Source organism: Sceloporus occidentalis, unplaced genomic scaffold (genome assembly GCF_023333645.1).
Source record: "Sceloporus occidentalis isolate IW3139 unplaced genomic scaffold, rSceOcc1.0.p SCAF_3, whole genome shotgun sequence".
NCBI lineage: Eukaryota > Metazoa > Chordata > Lepidosauria > Squamata > Phrynosomatidae > Sceloporus > Sceloporus occidentalis.
The window spans coordinates 99,093,242-99,107,255 of NW_028316983.1; the positions used below are offsets into that span (position 1 = coordinate 99,093,242).

At 38.8% G+C, this 14,014-nt stretch overlaps 1 protein-coding gene across 1 annotated transcript in view; it reads right to left on the reverse strand.

Moving 5' to 3' along the window:
- The window catches only part of LOC149316467 (vitellogenin-2-like), a 42,838-nt gene that overhangs the window by 10,834 nt on the left and 17,990 nt on the right, over window positions 1–14,014 (reverse strand). The window contains exons 12-22 of the mRNA XM_089518309.1: window positions 13,057–13,154; window positions 11,089–11,210; window positions 9,663–9,764; window positions 8,947–9,066; window positions 8,689–8,860; window positions 7,248–7,341; window positions 4,572–4,757; window positions 3,750–3,885; window positions 3,215–3,452; window positions 2,069–2,241; window positions 185–403 (exon numbers count right to left, since the gene is read on the reverse strand). Of these exons, the coding sequence (XP_089374435.1) occupies window positions 185–403; window positions 2,069–2,241; window positions 3,215–3,452; window positions 3,750–3,885; window positions 4,572–4,757; window positions 7,248–7,341; window positions 8,689–8,860; window positions 8,947–9,066; window positions 9,663–9,764; window positions 11,089–11,210; window positions 13,057–13,154 (1,660 nt within the window). The remainder of the gene's footprint in view (window positions 1–184; window positions 404–2,068; window positions 2,242–3,214; window positions 3,453–3,749; window positions 3,886–4,571; window positions 4,758–7,247; window positions 7,342–8,688; window positions 8,861–8,946; window positions 9,067–9,662; window positions 9,765–11,088; window positions 11,211–13,056; window positions 13,155–14,014) is intronic.

Below are 14,014 nucleotides of genomic sequence, written 5' to 3' on the forward strand. Positions count from 1 at the left end.
AAAGCCATTAACTTTAGCTGGCTCCATTTCAGTAATTTCTGAAAAAGGCACAGGCATGTTAATCTAAAATGACACCACCTAAGGTGTATAATTTGAACCACTTAAACGTTTATGATAAATATGAAAGTGTTGTATGATCTGGCTGAAAAAACATGGTCGCTTCACTGAAATTCTTGCTTCTTACCTCTGCATTTTGAGAACTGAGAATGGAAACATCACCACAGAATTTAATTCTTTTGGATCCTTGCAAGTCTGACACAAATATTTGTACTGTAGGTCTGGAAGAATGTAAAGCAGCATGCAGTACAAGTTTATATATTTTTAGCTTCTTCTTATTCTGGATGGTACTGAGAGTAGCAACTAGCCCTGATGGCTTATGCAGTCTTGAGATGTTGGACTGGTCCTGGGAAGAAGAAGAAGAAGAGAGGGGGGAAACATTGAAAAAATTATTCCAACCAAAACTGAATGCATTTTATAATGATGGAATTTTACCTTTTATCTGTGTCTTGCCCTTACAAGGCACATATTGTTGTGTGCCTTCAAGTCATTTCTGACTTGGGTTGAGCCAAAGGTGAACTTATCATGGGGATCAGAGTGTGTGACATGTCCAAGGTCATTCAGTGGTTTTCTATGGACAAGAGAGGAATCAAACTCTGATCTCTAGTGCCAAAATCCAGTGCTCAAACCACTATGCCAGGGGTGTATTGATAAGACTGTCACAAGGTGGGGAAAGTATGGCCTGCAGAATATGGTTTACAGTATGTTTTTGTGGCTTCTCCTGAACAGCTCAAATACTGCAGAACAATGTTGTTTGGATTCCAAACCTCCAATCTCCCCCAGTGACTCCAAACCACACACAACTTCCTTTCAAAAATGGGCTAAAAAGGGAAGCAGAAGTGACATAATGTCACTTCTGTACACAGGGAGGCCCAATGGGAGAGGTGTATGGATGGAGGGAATTCCTTTCACTCCCTTCTCATTTGCCCAACTCTGGACTTCAGGTCTGGGATATCCAAGTCCTAATTCCCAATGGGGGAAAACTCATTAGGTGACTGTAGGTCTCCTTTCCTCCCTTCTCTTTTCTGTCTGACCTCTCTTACACAGCTATTGTTGAATTTACCTGGGGAAGCGGACAACCATGTTGCCTTGATCTCATTAAAAGAAAAGTGGGATTTAAATGTAACCAGTCAGTAAATAATGTACTGCTATTTTGACATACACACACCCTTGGAGAGAGACAAAATGGTAGGTGGTTTTCAGGCACCCAGAGCAGCACTAAAGTACCCTCCACAGCAGTGGGTAGATGAGGGCTCCGATGGATTGCATTTCCCCAGGAATCTCATAAGTTGATTATCTGATCTCAGGAACATCTATGGAGTCCCCACACAGTGGTTTTGTTTTGTTTTGTTTTGTTTTTTTGTTTTTAAACTGGTGTGAAGTCCCTTTCTAGGGTCATGTGTGGCACAGAGACAGACCTCTGTGACTGCTGCAGTACCTTGCAGAAAAGTCAGGAAAAGTTCATTGTAGTTGTTATTAGTCCATCACCATCTTGCCCCACCTCAGTGTAGATGTTATAATGAATGCATATAGGTAGAGGGCAAAGCTTCATGGGCCTTGATGTTATACAGAGGAATTTCTACAAGGGGCTTTGAAAAGTGACCACAAAAAATGAACTGGCTGTACTGTAAGCCACTGTTTCCAAGGTGATATTTGCTCATTAGATTTATATCCTGCCTCTCCTCTTTCCCCTTTACCACTTTATCCTCACAACAACACCCCTATGAAATAGATCAGTCAGAAACAGTGTGTGTGAGAGAGAACAAGTGGCACAAGTGACCCAGTGAATTTTATGACTCATATGATAACTTGAACTTGGGTCTATCTATTCCCTGGACCTGTCTAGTCCCCAGTTTTGTAACCCATGGACATGCTTGTGTAACCTGACCCTCATTTCTAGGAATTTCCCTCTGAGAGTTGCATTGAAGATGTCTCAACAGCCTCCTTCTTTCCCACACATCCTCCGTTCCCACCACTCGTTCTGGGGGGCTTCTTTTTAAACCATACAAACCTGTTCATTTTCTTCAGTCTTCTTCATGTTCTTCTTCTTCTTCTTCCCTTTACGTCTTTGCTTCTCCTCTGAAGAGGATTCATCATATTCCTCACGGTGTTTCAACTGGATTATTTCTGAATCTGTTTCAGATCCAGCTTGGATCTCCAGCTGTATTTTGTTTTTAGGAGCATCTGTACAGGGTGGGGGGAAAGAAAGAAGGAAACACATGTGAGCATTAAATTGATGGTTCTTAAAAGGTACGTAGCAATAGGATATGGTGAGCAGTGCAGTTACAGATTACCTGGCTAAAAACCTCTTAATTTTGCACAGGCAAATTGCAATTACACATTTTCCCACTCCTAAACACCTTTACATAGAAATAATCTAACTGATTTATATGTCAAAAAATTTAACACTGACACCGGTTTATCCGTTAATGGGATGCCTCAGACAGTTGACAGATTCCCTAGCCTTTTATTTTTCAGTGGTAAGGAGACAGTGTTTTTATTAATGTTGTATTGTATGTACCCAATACTTGATATTACCATTGCTGGCATGAATTTTGAGGACTGAGTGTCAACTTTGGGCTGAGGTTTAGAAAAACTGAGAAAGAACAACGAGTCATATATACACAATAGTTGGTGACCTCCAGTCAAAAGTCTCTTCCTCAGCAACCAGTCAGTTGTAAACGCCTGCTTGAATAAAATAGTATTTGCCTACTGGTGAAAGGACAATAGTGAGGGAGTCATTTTAGCCCCCAGAAAAGAGAGTTCTGCAACCTGGGAACAACCACCAAGAAGACCATCTCACATTGACGTTTAATTATCTCCACTTTCCTTTGCAAATTTCCATCTATTTACCCTCCCTCTGCTGAAAATGTGCAGCTGTCTGAATCTGTGCAAAGCAGATGGACATGTGCGGTGATGCACATTTTTGTGGATTTCCATGGATACTCTGGTAAAAACCATGAAGCTTCTGTAGAGTTTAAGGGTTTTTTTTAGGGGAGAGGGCCACAAAAAGCTCAAACTCCTGCAAATCCTGTATGGCCAGATTGCACTGTATTCAGCTGGAATGAGGAGTATTTTAATTATGTAGACTAGTCCACTGTTAAATAAGATGTGTGTTCATTTTGATTAAGAGACCAACTTGTTATATATACTGTACCTGGCTTCATAGCTAGTTTGATTTCACATTTTCCCAAAAATCTCTGTAGATATGTTTCTCCAGGGAAACCTGTGTCACACTGTTTCATAGTAAGACAAGTCTGAAATCCTAAAGCTGGCAATTTGATATAAAAGGCAGGTGGGTATGATATTGCTCTTTCAGCACGGAGATGGTTATCTTCAAGCCTGTATGTGAACCTTCTTGATGTAATATCAAACATTGTTCTTTGCTGTCTTTGCTGTATTAAAAAAAAAACAAAACAACCAGCAGATAACTTTTGGATAAATTATTCAGTTTGCCTCAGAATAATTAAGTAAATCCTGGATGTAGATGAGCTAGATAATTGTACTGAAGGAACAGTTTCAGCAGATGAATTATTATATAGATAGGCAATATATTTTTAATTAGTGGCACACATATTTATCAATATAAAAATATAATATAATATCTAATAAAAATGAAAATTAAATTCATCAAGAATTAGCAGGATCTGGATCTTTTGATGTGTTTACATTTGTAAAATAGCATGAATTACCTGCACAACATCATATAGTTTGGATGACTTAAAGCACTGATCCAAAACATTAAATCCAGGCACTTCAGGTAGAAGTGGCAACATCTTATTTGAATTTGGTTCATCCACATTTCTTGAAACTGCATAAAGTTTAATCCTAAAAGGACAGACATAGAATACTCAATGTGAGCAATGAATCAGGTATGCAAGACTATTATTTTCAGCCTGGTAGTGTCCTTCCCATGCTCATCTTAAGTAGAATTGAAGATAGAGACGATTTGTTGTTGTTGTTGTTGTTGTTGTTAACTGCTCCCCGCCCCCGCCCCAGTTGATCTTGACCCATGGTGACCCTGTGAAGGAAACACCTCCAAGAACCCCTATCTTCCAGTTCACTGCTTATTTTCTGCAACCCCATACATACTGAGACAAGATGAAGGGAGTGTGATTTAGTAATCTATTGGTGGAAAGAATTAGCCAACCTTTCTGAATGATGCACCAATCTCCATGATGCTGTAGGTCCCTTTTTGCTCTTGAATTCCTAGGTACTGAGAATGGCATTGTGTTCCGTGCCAAGCTGAGAGTCCATTGGGCCTAATCCTGAAGTCCTTACTTAGGCAAAAATCTCATTTACTTTATTGCCTTGGTAAGAACTGCAAGATCGAGGCCACCATATAACTGAAACTGCCTGTAAAGGTAAATGCATTAACACACTGGCAGTGTGGTTAACAAAAAAGAAAAAGCAACAATATGTATTTATTGCATAAAGAAACAGGCAAATGTTTATAATACTAGGAATGCTGCAATTCACAATTTGTTGCTAAAATAATGATCTTGCTATGGTACCTCATAGTCAGCAGCTCCGTCTCCTGTTGTACTGGTGTAGTTGCGAATGTAAACCTTTCCTCTTTTAGGTCTATGTTGGCATCAAAATTCACTGGAATGCTTGCATGAAAGTTAGCATGGAATTCAAGACCAGTCTGGAAATATGGTGTGTTGATTCCCATCACTCCTACCAAATGAGTATATACACTGAAAGAATATGAAAACACCAACTTGAATAAATACTGTAAATTGTCTCCCTACAATTGTACTTCTCCATACAGTATCATATTTACAGTTCATCTAGCACACAATACAAACACAGGGGTGGTATCAATACTTTGTTAGATCATGTAGTTTATAAATTCCAGCAGTTTGTGATTCACATCCTTAACAGAGTAGATATATTTAAACAAAACAATGACTGGTAATGATTCAATGCCTGGCAAATAATGTCTACTGTGATTGAAGACAATGTAAATATAGATTTTAGACTATTGGATGGATTGTACTATTTCAGCTTACTACAAACTTTGAAACTAGAAAGAAACTGGGTTTCAAAACATAATGGTTCTAGTATGAGCATGTAGCCTAAGCATCAGTGCTGTGACCCATGGTTTTTCCTACATTTTCTAATGGACAACATTATCAGCAGCCACAGCAGCCAGCCACAATAAGCACAAATATTGCTGACCACATCTGGCACCCCAGATTCCAGGTCACTCTCCTACCACAAGAAGCAGCAGAATTTGAAAGGATAGTCTCTTGTGTGATACTACTGTACAATTGGGCCTCCATATCCCTAGATTCTTTATCCATGGATTCAATCATCCATGGCTTGAAAATGCTCAAAAAAAATATAAATTCCAAAAAGCAAACCTTGATTTTGCCATTTTATATACAGGACACCATTTTATTATGCCATTGTATTTAATGAGCACCCATGAATTTTAGAATAATCAAGTGGATCTGACACTTTAAGACTGTTCCAAATGCAACCATCCTTCTTCCTAATGTACTGAAGAGGATGCCAACAATTAGGGTTGTATTTACATACCTGATGGGAGAGCCCACATGTGTCAACTTTTTGGAAGGAGGTGAGCAGTTAGTAACTTGCCTTGGATCCACAATTGTCATCACTAAGCATGTGGAGTCGAAGGCTTTCATGGCCGACATCCATAGTTTTTTGTGGGGTTTTCGGGCTATGTAGCCATGTTCTAGAAGAATTTCTTCGTGACATTTCACTAGCATCTGTGGCTGGCATCTTCAGAGAAATTCTGAAGATGCCAGCCACAGATTTTGGCGAAACATCAGGAAGAAACTCTTCTAGAACATGGCCACATAACCCGAAAACCCCACAAAAAACTATCACTAAGCATGTTTTCCAATAAAAATAGCAACTTTTTAAAAGTACTCATCACTTTTTGCTGGGGGGGGGGGGGCAACTAGACTTGCAGTTGAAGAGCAATAGAAAACACAAGTGATTGTCCCTTAATAACAAGACATGACTGAATATGGAGACTACTGTAGTGGTTGCTTTGAAAATAACCAATACCATACACTTTCTAAACAATTACAAAAAAGCAGAGTCATCTCAGAAAGTATGGTTTGAATTTCTTGTGTATGCTATCACTTCTCAAAAACAGGTTAGTCCACTGCAGTCACAGGGATACATGTGGAAAGAACTAATTAATAAGTAACAGAGAATTTCCATCCTTTGGTGAGCTCACAAAGTACATTACATTTTGTTATTGGTATGACCAATCAATCTGGAGCTTTCATAATTCATTTATGGCTCTATGAAATGTGAGAAATTAAATGAAGTCACTTAGTTCCATATTCTTTTCTGCATTAATACTAGTCACACATAGAAGCAAAGGCATTTTAACATCATGAGTGAAATGATTTTACGGTGTTATGAATGCTGGATTTCAGTGTTGGCAGTTTAGTCAAGAGAGGTGTGGGGGGAACAATATAATCCTTTCTTAATGGTCAGCAGTCCAATTGTCAAGCACATCTTTTGTTCAGGAAAATGCAGGTCAATGGGCCACAATTATCAAGAAATATTTGGACCCTTCTGGAGAGCGAGGACTCTTTGGGAAACAGTAAACACCCTCCCCTCACTTTCTACCCCACAGAAACTACACTTTTGGAAAGGAGGCAGAGGGTGAACTTTGAGCTCTGGTAAACTAAAAGCATCTGATATGTGCTTCTCTCTAGAAATCTAATTCAAGGAGCAATAATATCAACATATTTTCTCAACTTAGTTTTATGCAAATACATTCAAACAGACCTTTTCAACTTGTATACTTCTAAATAAACTCAAATATTACAGAACATTCTTAAGTCTCCTGCCATCTCTCTGATAGAAATTGAACCTGAATCTACATGGCCTTTAGAATTTCTCACCACTTGTGAAAGTGGTCAGGAGGTAGACAAGAATATTTTTATAGTATAAAGAAATAGTATAGTCTGGCCTTATATATCAAATGTTTGTGTTCTCTTTGGCCTGACAAAATGACTGAACTTTGTGATTCCATGTGAGCTGTCTCTTCCTGTCTGCTCATCTGTCCATTCTTTACAGCAGATGGAAAAAGTAGCACCAATGAATTGCATACCTACCCAGCATCATTTGGAATTATGTACAAAGCTCCATTTGGTCTTGAAAAACTCTGATTTTATACTGGTACTCACACATACCTTGGGTTAATCTCAGCAGTAAGGTGCATGCTGGATTCAAGCAATTGTTCAGGTCTGAAGTCATTAGTCAAAGGAAGAGATATCTGCCCACTTACTGCAGAAGTAAGAAGTAATTTAGTGCCAAAAATGTGGAGTAAGAAAGGAACATCAGAATTATACCATTAACTTATTATTTAAGATATTGTGTTCACAAAGCTATAAGGTATTTACTAAACCTAACAACTGAAGTGATATGAATCTGATGAAAACTAAAAGCATCTGATATGTGCCTCTCTCTAGAGATCTAATTCAAGGAGCAATAACACCAAAATATTTTCTCAACTTAGAGTTGAAACAGACAGTCCTTTTTCATCTCCAGCACTTCACAGATGAAAACTGAGGCACATGTGGCCAAGACAGCAAAGGTTATTAAAGAGAAAGAACACACAAGCTAGGAGAAGCTGCAGCAATTTGATTTTGCTGGAGCCTGCTGGGAAGGGAAAAGTTCCAACCTCTCTTGTAATTTCCCCCAGCTGAGTTAACTGAATGCAAACTACCTTTGCATTTTACGCTTAGTTTGCGGCAACAGAAACAGGCTGAGGACAAATGGAGAAAAGGGGAAGAGAATAGAAATGGGAGCATTTTAAAAACAGATGAAAAAGTGGGGAAACTGAGGACTAATCAGACCTGTCCCTACCAAATGGGGGCTGTTGGGGGGGGGGTATGAGACATGGACTCAATATCATGAAACTTGCCCCTTTTAAAGGAAAAGCAAATGTCCTGATTTTCGGTGGGAGAAGTGGAGGGCGAGGGGCATTCTCATTCCACCTACTCAGGGGTAGGGAAGGAAAGATTCTGCACCCCGTAATTGTAATGAACGTAATGGCAATAGGTGTGATATAAATAACTAGCAAAATTAAAATTATACCTTTAAATTACAATATCATACAGCCCAAATGTATTTATATGTATACAATTTCATGTGATTAAAGTGAAATTTTGGTAAGATGTGATGTTTTCAAAGAAAATTTTAAAAGAATAAGGAATTTAATTTTTTTACACACACCCCCCAAACACCCTGAGGCCTCTTTCACCCCCCCCCCCACTGAGCCTTGCCCCACTCACACCATCTATTCAGAGTTTTAAAAAGACATAGGTGAACACCACAGCCCATTTTTGCAAAAAGGCAGATGTTTGGTGAGCAGTGGTGTCATCCCCCCCCCCTTTAGGGTGTCACCTGATGTGTCCTGCAACCCACACCCCTGGTGACTCCTTTGGCTGTATTCCTTTGTTAACCCTGCCTATCCTTCTCTTTGGATGCCTAAACTGAACTTCTAAGTGGCTTCTCATTTTTTTGCGGAGAGTGGGGTTTGACAAGGGGAAAATGTGCAAGGTAAAGGAGCTCTAAAGAAATAATTCTTGAAAACACACCTTAATGACGTTACTTCCTGTCAATGCTCACCTTTGGCCGCTGCATGTACCACACTAGTGGTATACAATCCAAATTCCAATGGGAGGCCCACACAGGTAGGCACAATGCGTCGGATTTCTCCTGCAAGTATAGGCTGAACCCATCTGCCTGCTAGACCTTTTTGGAACAGAGTGGTCATCAGCTCTCTTGGTTTGGGCAGCAGCTACACAAGGACAAAAATATACATGTGATTGGTAAGCAGTCAGAGAAGGGAAATACTTACAACAGATTTTTCATAAGCACCCATACCTTCTCAGCCATTTGGGCTAATTCTTTACCAATACCAGCAAAAGCGATTTCATGACTAAACAGCTTTAGATAGGCTGCCAATGGCAGCTTTTCTGAGGGTAGTTCCTTCCATCCCTGAAGCTGGAAAGACAAGAATTTTTTTAAAAAAATAAATACTTTGCAATATTAGTTTCCTTTTCTTTCTTTAGACCTTTATGTGAATTATTAATCTCAAGGTATATTAACTATTGTGAGAAGTTTAGACTCTTGTCCGACTATTTAAATCTTGAAACAGTTTTATGGAAATGTTTAATTCTTTATGTAAAGTTTTCTAATGTTATGAGTCACTTGAAGATGGCTTTACCACGGAAAACCAGATACAAATAAACTGATAATTCTTTAATTTCCACTTATTTTAATCATAGCTTGGATTATATAGTTTGTAAGTGAGTCATATCTCTGGGACTGAATGTTTGGTTGAGGACTATGATCTTTACTTCTCAAAGGGTGAGGGAGGGGGGAGATTTCTGGAAGCAACCAGAAATATGTTTTTATACTTGTAAAGTACAAATAATAAATAGTTGTAACTCATTAATAACACAAATTCTAGTAATTATGATAGTAATTGTACAAAATGGTTTTGTGCGAGTTTCTGCTAGAAAAATAATGGAATGGCTGGCTACAGTTCTGAAAAAATGCTACATATTCAAACAAATGCAAAGGGAAAGCTCACGTACCAGTTTCCCAAGTTCCTTAATTTTTTTGTATGTCGAATATTGTTCAAATTGAATATTCTGTCTTTTGACCACATCAGAGAGGCTTTCCAGTCGGAGACCAATCTACATGAAATGAGGGGGAAAACTTTTAGGAGACAGAGACACACTAAATAATCAAATACATAAAAGTGAAAATGGATTGTTTTGCAAAGCTTTACGTATAAAAGGCTTTTTAAAAAGCTGAACAGTGAGAAGGAAAAGCAAAGCAAAGCAAATCCATCAAGCAAAAGAACTCTAGATATGTCTCCCTGAGGACTGAGGTCTGCTGAAGGGCTTCTTCTCTGTGTTCTACCAGTGCAGGCAATCCATTGTGGAAGGACATGGCAGATGGCTATGATAATCTGATTATGGAATGCTCCCGGACCCCTTGAGATCCCACTGACACCAACATGTGTGTCATTCCAGCACAGAGTAAAAAAAAAAAAAGACTTTTTACTACAGCCTTTTGGGCTTAGCCGATTTTGTCTAAATCTGTGCATGTATATGGTTTTAAATTTCTTAGCTTGTTTTAAATTGTCTTGTGGCGATGGTGACTTAAATAAATCAAACAGCAGGAGATGAAAGCATCGATCCACTTCCCAGCACCACTTCTCACTTTGCACATCATATCTAATTTGTATCCTGCAGATTCCTTTTGTATCCTGACTCAAGCTGGGCTGTGTCGAGTCCATTAAAAAGTGCTTTAATATATTGTATCTGTGCATCTAATCTATCAAGAATGAAACACACTGAAAAAATAATGCATATATATATATATATATATATATATATATATATATATATATTTACTGAAGTTATAGTTCAATGCTTATAAAAGCTGCACTTTTTAATAATGCTTAATCACATTTTGGGGGCTTTGTATATTTCTTTATAAGAAATCATCTTGAATCTTGGGAGCTTGAACTTAAAAAACAAAACAAAACAACCAGCAGAGTCCATCAAATGAAGAGCCAACGATTTTTACTAAAATGTTCATTTCAACTATTATACAATCGAGCCTATTATACAACTATAGTTATTTTCCAGTGATAAATATTTAAAGATAAAGGTAAATGTTTCCCCTTGACATGAATGTCTAGTCGTAACCAACTGTAGGGGTGGTGCTCATCTCTGTTACTAAGCTGAAGAGCCAGCATTGTCCAAAGTTGACTCTGGTGGTCATGTGGCCAGCATGACTCCACCGAACGCTGTTACCTTCCCACCGAAGCAGTACCTATTTATCTGCTTGCATTTGCATGCCTTCTGTTGTGTTGGCAGAAGCTGGGACTAGTGACAGGAGCTCAGCCCATCACATGGTGCTTGGGCCTTGAACTGCCAACTTTCCAATCTCGCGACTGCCAGAATTGGCATCTTAACCACTAAGCCACCATGTCCCTTAAATATTTACCTCTACAATATCCATTGCTGCAGCACCATAGAAACCTCTGATCTTCGCAATGATGTTTGGAAACAATGTGTTTGGCTTGTTCAGTATATAAATTCTTCCAAGTGCACCAACCCCAGAGTCTGCTACAGTAGTAATAGAAATAAAATAAATATTCATTGATCATTTTGGGAAAAAATTCAATTGTGTTTATAATAGATGACTATCAGGTTATGTGTTCCATCTCTGATGGAGTTTATAAGAACTGTAATTTTAAAAACAAAACAAACAAGCTTCATTTATATACCACTTCATACCACCTAAGCAGTGTCTAAGCGGTTTACAACTGTAAGCTAATTTGTCCCCAACAATCTGGGTACTCATTTTAGCGACCTCCTCGGAAGGATGCAAGCCTGAGTTGAGCTTGAGCCCTTTCGCTGGTATTGAACTTGCAACCTTATGGTTTTGAGTGAGTGGCTGCAGTACAGGCATTTAACCACTGCGCCACCAGGGCTCCTTTTAAGACCTTGCTTTTCCCCTCCTCCCTTTGCATCCTTTTTTCCTTATGTGCTGCATCTTTTGGATTACAAGACGGAAGTCAGGGACTGTTTTGCTTCTGATCTTTGTAAGCTACTCTTGGAACCTTTCCCACTAAACAACATGGGAAGGCATTTCTTCTTCTGTTGGAAGCTTGTAATTGAAACACTGATAGATGTTAGAGGAAAAAGGGGGAAATGAAGGTAGAACTGAGAGGTGAAGAATATGGATTTTACTGGGATTGGTAATACTAGAAGGGGGTGGGGACAGTTGGAGCAATTGGAAATGATGCTGTGTCATCTCCAGTTTTGGTTTTGGGAGAAAACAAAGAGCACAGCCAATTTTGTGATGGTGGGGAAAAGGGACCAGTATGTCTCAAGAGGTTTCTGCAACCCAGACATACACAAATATTGTTGCCCTTTGGGGCAAAGTGCAAAGCTCTGCACAGCCTAATGTGCCAGAGATCCTCCCAGTTGAGTAGAAATAATAATAATAATAACAATAATATTTTTATTTATATTTTCCTGTCTCTCTCTGCAGATCGAGGCGGGATCACAGCATAAAAACATACACATTACAACATATTCAGTAAAATCACAATATCACTACTATTGCTAAAAGTTGGCTTGCTGTCTATTTCCGTCTTATCATAGTTGGGTGGGGTTCTTTCAGAGTCGTCATAATAGGGCAGGTGGATAGGCCCGCCGGAAGAGATCCGTCTTAAGTGCCCTCTTGAAAGCTTCCAAGATCGTAAATGCCTTGTGGGAAGTTGTTGTTAGCCTTGCTTTTGGGTAATCGAGCAATTTCTTCCCTGATGTTCTGAGAGTGTGGGGCGGATTGTGTAGGGAGAGGCATTCTCTCAAGTAACTTGGGCCCAAGCCATGTAGGGCTTATTACATTTTAAAGGAAGTGATGTATTACAAACAGCCATCTTAAAAGTATCTCCCATTCCCATGCACATGTAGGTCTGACATTTCCCAACTATACTACATGTCCAAGAATCCATCTGACAGCATGATCATAGGATTTCTGGGAGTTTTAGCCCAGACAAGCAACTTTTTCAAACCCTGGCATAGGCTTGTGATGGAAAAAAATGTTTTAATTTATTTTGGGGTGCTGAATTTAAAAAAAACAGTGCTTTTGGATGGGTTTTTGCATTTCGTATCAGGAAATGAAGGTGTTTTGAAAGTCCATTAGAAATCTTTAACCCCTTTCTTACTGATTACTCTTTACACCTCCAAGAAATCTTAATCACACATTACAAAATAAAAACATCAAGGCAAGTTGTGATAAAAACTGTGTGTGACAGAGCCAATCTGAAGTCATTTTGGATTTAGAATGCCAGATTTTAGGATTTTTGCATCAATTTTGTGGTGTATTTCCCCCCTATACAACAGCAATATTTTACCAGGATTATAAAGGAAGTTGAGAAATTTTGCAACCAGCATGACTTACACATGTAGCCATCAATGTGAAGAACTCTACTGTAACGAATGCTCAGCCTTTCTAGCCTGGGATAGAGCAGTTTAATGGCAATTTTGCAAGCAGCAGATCTATTTTTAAAAACAGCAACAGTGATGATATTTTTAAAAAACACACACACACACAAAACATTGCTATTCCTATTTGTTTTATATTAAAAGCAGGGATGACCCAAATGTATTGATTAAAGGCAAGTCTCCCCACCACCACCTACTCCACATGCAAAAACTCACTAGAGTGAAATCTGAATGTTATTTCTAGTGATGGCTTCCATGACAGTTAGGACAGCAAATCCATTTCAGGTTTTACTCTGAATTTTGAAGAAGCTATCCAATCCTGCCCCTAAAATAGTTTAGGCATCTTGGGTAGTTTCTTTAAAATGCAGACTTAAGCTTAGAAATAATTTTCTCCCTCATACACTGCCACATTAGACAGTAGTTTGGATTGGCAAAGTGAGACAGCTGCCTTAGCTAGTAAATGTTGTCACAAAAGGGACTAAATTGTTAATTATATAACTTGGTTGGCTTTAGAGAACATCTACCTTGACTTAGGAGGACAAAGTGTACTTACTCTGCTTCAGATGCAACATTTCCTTTCCAATTATCAATATCTTCCACTTGAAGTGAACACCTCACCTTTCCAAATAATGTGGCGGTGCCACTCCTGATTTAAGATACTGGAAAAGACATACCAGCATTCTTGGGGAAAACAAAAAAAAACCCCTCTGATTCAGTTCAAATGTTCTCTCAGCTTCAGCTTATCCATAAGTGGTTTGTGTGTCACTGGGAGAGAGTTCAAAGGATCCAGTCACAGTGTGAGGCTGACTCTAGTTCTCATGAGACTACATGGGGTATTTTGTTTATTTCCAACCCTCTTGGTTTTTAGTTCTCTTAGAGATTTATCACATTAGTGAGATCCCATGAGAAAACAG